General features: G+C 46.1%; 1 protein-coding gene across 1 annotated transcript in view; it reads right to left on the reverse strand.

Moving 5' to 3' along the window:
* CHD7 (chromodomain helicase DNA binding protein 7) overlaps nt 1-3,354 on the reverse strand; it is a 65,721-nt gene that overhangs the window by 3,712 nt on the left and 58,655 nt on the right. The window contains exon 28 of the mRNA XM_015418970.1: nt 1,267-1,488. Within this exon, the coding sequence (XP_015274456.1) occupies nt 1,267-1,488 (222 nt within the window). The remainder of the gene's footprint in view (nt 1-1,266; nt 1,489-3,354) is intronic.

Genomic DNA, 3,354 nt, shown 5'->3' on the forward strand with positions numbered 1-3,354 from the left:
TTCTTTCCTACTAGGTAGGGTCTGGAGATGTCCTGGAATCATAACAGATCTCCCACCCAGAGTCTTGGGAGGGTGAGGTTTGAGGAGGGAAGTGACCTCAGCAGGGTATAATGCCACAGAGTCTACCCTGCAAAGCAGCCATTTTCTCCGGGGGAACTGATCTCTGTCATCTGGAGAGCAGACGTAATTCTGAGTGATCTCCAGTCCCCACCTGGAGGTTTTGGCAACCCTAGTTCCCATGGAGGAAATGGCTGCTTTGGAGGGTGGAATCTATGGCATTATAACCCTCTGAGGTCCCTTCTCTCCTCAAACCCCACCATTCCCAGGCTCCGTCCCCCAGATTTATTTATTTATTTGATTTATACCCTGCCCTCTCCACTGAGTCAGGCTCAGATCTCAAGGAATCGCCTAATCTGGACTTGGCAACTCTCTCTCCTTCCCATCTGACAGCCAACCTAACATTATCTGCCCTTCTGTCTCCAACTCTCCCACAGCAGCCTCTACTTAGGAAAACTGGCCTAGTTGTGTGATGCTAGCCCGCTGGGCCAGGCTCACTTGCACAGTAGGAACCCACAAGGAGTTGTGGAATGGCACCTCCCTTTCCCCTATATCCTCCTGCCTGCACTATTTGCTCTTTCTGTTTACGGAAAACCTCCATATCCTCTCCCTTTCCCCTGCCTCATTATCTCATTCTCAGTCGTTCACCAACCTTTTTATCTGCCTCCCATCTTCAGCTATATTTATTATTTATTTACTCCATTTATACTTGCCTTTGTCCACAGTGGGGACCAAAGCAGCGTATATTATTCTCCTCTCCTCCTTTTTATCCACACAACAATCCTGTGAGGTAGGTTAGACTGAAACTATGTGACTGGCCCTAGATCATGCAGTGAACTTACAAAGTAAGATGGCCTTGTCCTTTCCCTCACATAAACTGAGCCTGGAATAATGTGGTTGCCTAGCAACAGCCACAGAGGTAATCACTTCCTTAAAGCTACAGGCACACCTTTGATCATTTTCAGCTTTTTTTAACCCTCCCCCCATCTATTTTTTCTGCAAACCTGCGGCCCTTTTCAGATGTGTAGAACGATCTGTCTTGCCCATTCACAGTTCAAGTTGCCAAATTTTCCAAAGATTGTTAGACTTTGCTATTAGAATGTACCATGTTAAGAATTACAGAGTTTGCACGTTCTATCAACTGACTAACAAATATGGTTTGTCCTAACAATTGACTAATTTCAGCCTCCATAACTAGCATCCACTTACTGGTACATAACTTGGCATATCAACAGTGTAAGAAGGATGCAGTTTAAGCCATTCAACTAAATCCTTGTTTTTAGGAGCATCCTCTCCCACCAGCCTGGTCCCATCCTCTATGTTAATGACAGGGATGCGAGTGTCAGGGTCCAGTTGCCCAGGAGATGGAATGTTTCTTGGTGGGGGGGTTTCCATTTCTTCATCAAACACTTTGGTCATTTCTGCATCCTCCTGTAAAAAGTTGGCAGTATTACATTTGAAAGGAATACTAATACAAAAGAGGTTTATGAGGAGTTAAACACAACAAATAAGTCACTTGATAAAAAAACTCCTGTATTTGTACTGATTGCATTTGCTGAACATGCTGTACAAATTATTTTCCATTCAACTTCTTTATTATCGTCACTCAGTGTTTCCTCCCATTTTGAGGACAAAATCTTGTTTTATTGCTGTTCCTATTACCAACACAATTAGATAGAAACATCTAAAGACGTTTTTGCTTTTCTTTTACAATATACAAGATCTTCAACCGTTGTTAGTGAACTATATTACTGAATGGCTTTCAAATCCCAAAGGCTAGTCCAGCAGTACACTGATACAGACAGGGTTTTTCTCCATGGAAGTCACACACTAACAAAGTTGTACTGAGTGGGTCCTAAATTTGAAAGACTAGTTAGGAAGGGACTTTGCCATCTGAAAGGTATATATATTTAGCATACTGGTTATGTAATAATTTTCACCAATTAATTTTTGATCCGGAGGAAATAACTACATTGAAAGAGACCCTCCTGTGAAAAGAAAAAAGCCTTCCATGAACAACAGGAACATTGTTCCCAGATGATTCCTATGTGAACAGAAGGGGCACATTTGGATCCAACCCACTGAATTTGTGGTTTCTGAAATTTAAGATACTATAATCAATTGTAGAATCACAATGAGTTGGATCCAAAGGTCACCTTCTGCTGCTGGAACGTACTATGACCAGTGGAAGAGAGTGATTTTCATTGATTCCTGTGAGCTTTGCCTGCTGCCTTCAGGGGCCCCTCCCATTTCTCTGTTGTTTTGGGTGTGGAAGCTCTCACAGCCTCTGAAAAAAATTAGGATGAAGGAGTGGGTTGACAGCCTCCTCTTGCTGCTTTCTCTCCCCCTCAAGCCTTTTCCTTCACCTGTGGGCTCTCTTCCTCCTCCCCTGTTGGTCATAGAGTGCCTCCTTTTATAGACTGATGCTCTAGTGGCTCCTCCCCCTTGCTGGTTTGCCCTCCTCCCATCCCATGGCTACCCTCCCTGTAAGCTTCCATTCTCTACCCCATGCTCTCTTTTCCTGCTCGCCCCTGCCATCTCCCCCCGTGATTTCTCCACCTCCCTGCAGGCTACCCGTGACTGAAGTAAGGCTCATGGGAGCAGTCCAGAGGCCAGGCCACCATCTCTGGACAATTCCCCAAGCCACTACTGCAGATCACCATTTGGCATCCCCCCTGCTGTCTCTGAGAGACCCCTGTCCCCCAGAAGCAGTATTTTGGGGAGCTCACTGGACTGCAACAGAAGGTGGAGGGGGGAAACTTTTGCCCCATACTGATGTACCATGAATGGAGTATGACGTTATTAAAAAGTTTGTCTTGCAGAGTGGTTTTCATGATCATATTTCAATTTACAGAGCTGGAAACACAGCTGGGATTTTCTTCAGCATTTCATAACTAAAGTGTTTTATAAATAAAGAACGTATATTTTCCCTTTTATTATTATCCTTATACTAATACCGAAGTAGCCCCCTCTGTGCGGATATCTAAATCAGCACAGAGGGGGCACTTGGGGGGCAGGGGGAGGTTTAAGCACACGTGGGGCAGTCCCCACGTGTGCACAAAAATCTGAACCCCCGCCAAAAATATCGGGGGGATATTTAAATCCCCCAAAACCAACAGAGCGTTTCCTGCGCATGCGCAGGAAACGCTCTGCAGCCGCCTCGGAGCCAGCTGGGGGGGGGAACAGCCTCTCCGAAAGACACCCCCGCAACCGCCCCTCGCCCGTTTCCCGGCCCCACGGCTGAGAGTAGGTGATCGGCGCGTTGGCGGCGTCAGGCCGGGCCGAGCGCTCAGCGCA

Source organism: Gekko japonicus, unplaced genomic scaffold, assembly GCF_001447785.1.
Source record: "Gekko japonicus isolate JY-2015 unplaced genomic scaffold, Gekko_japonicus_V1.1 scaffold2991, whole genome shotgun sequence".
Classification (NCBI taxonomy): Eukaryota; Metazoa; Chordata; class Lepidosauria; order Squamata; family Gekkonidae; genus Gekko; species Gekko japonicus.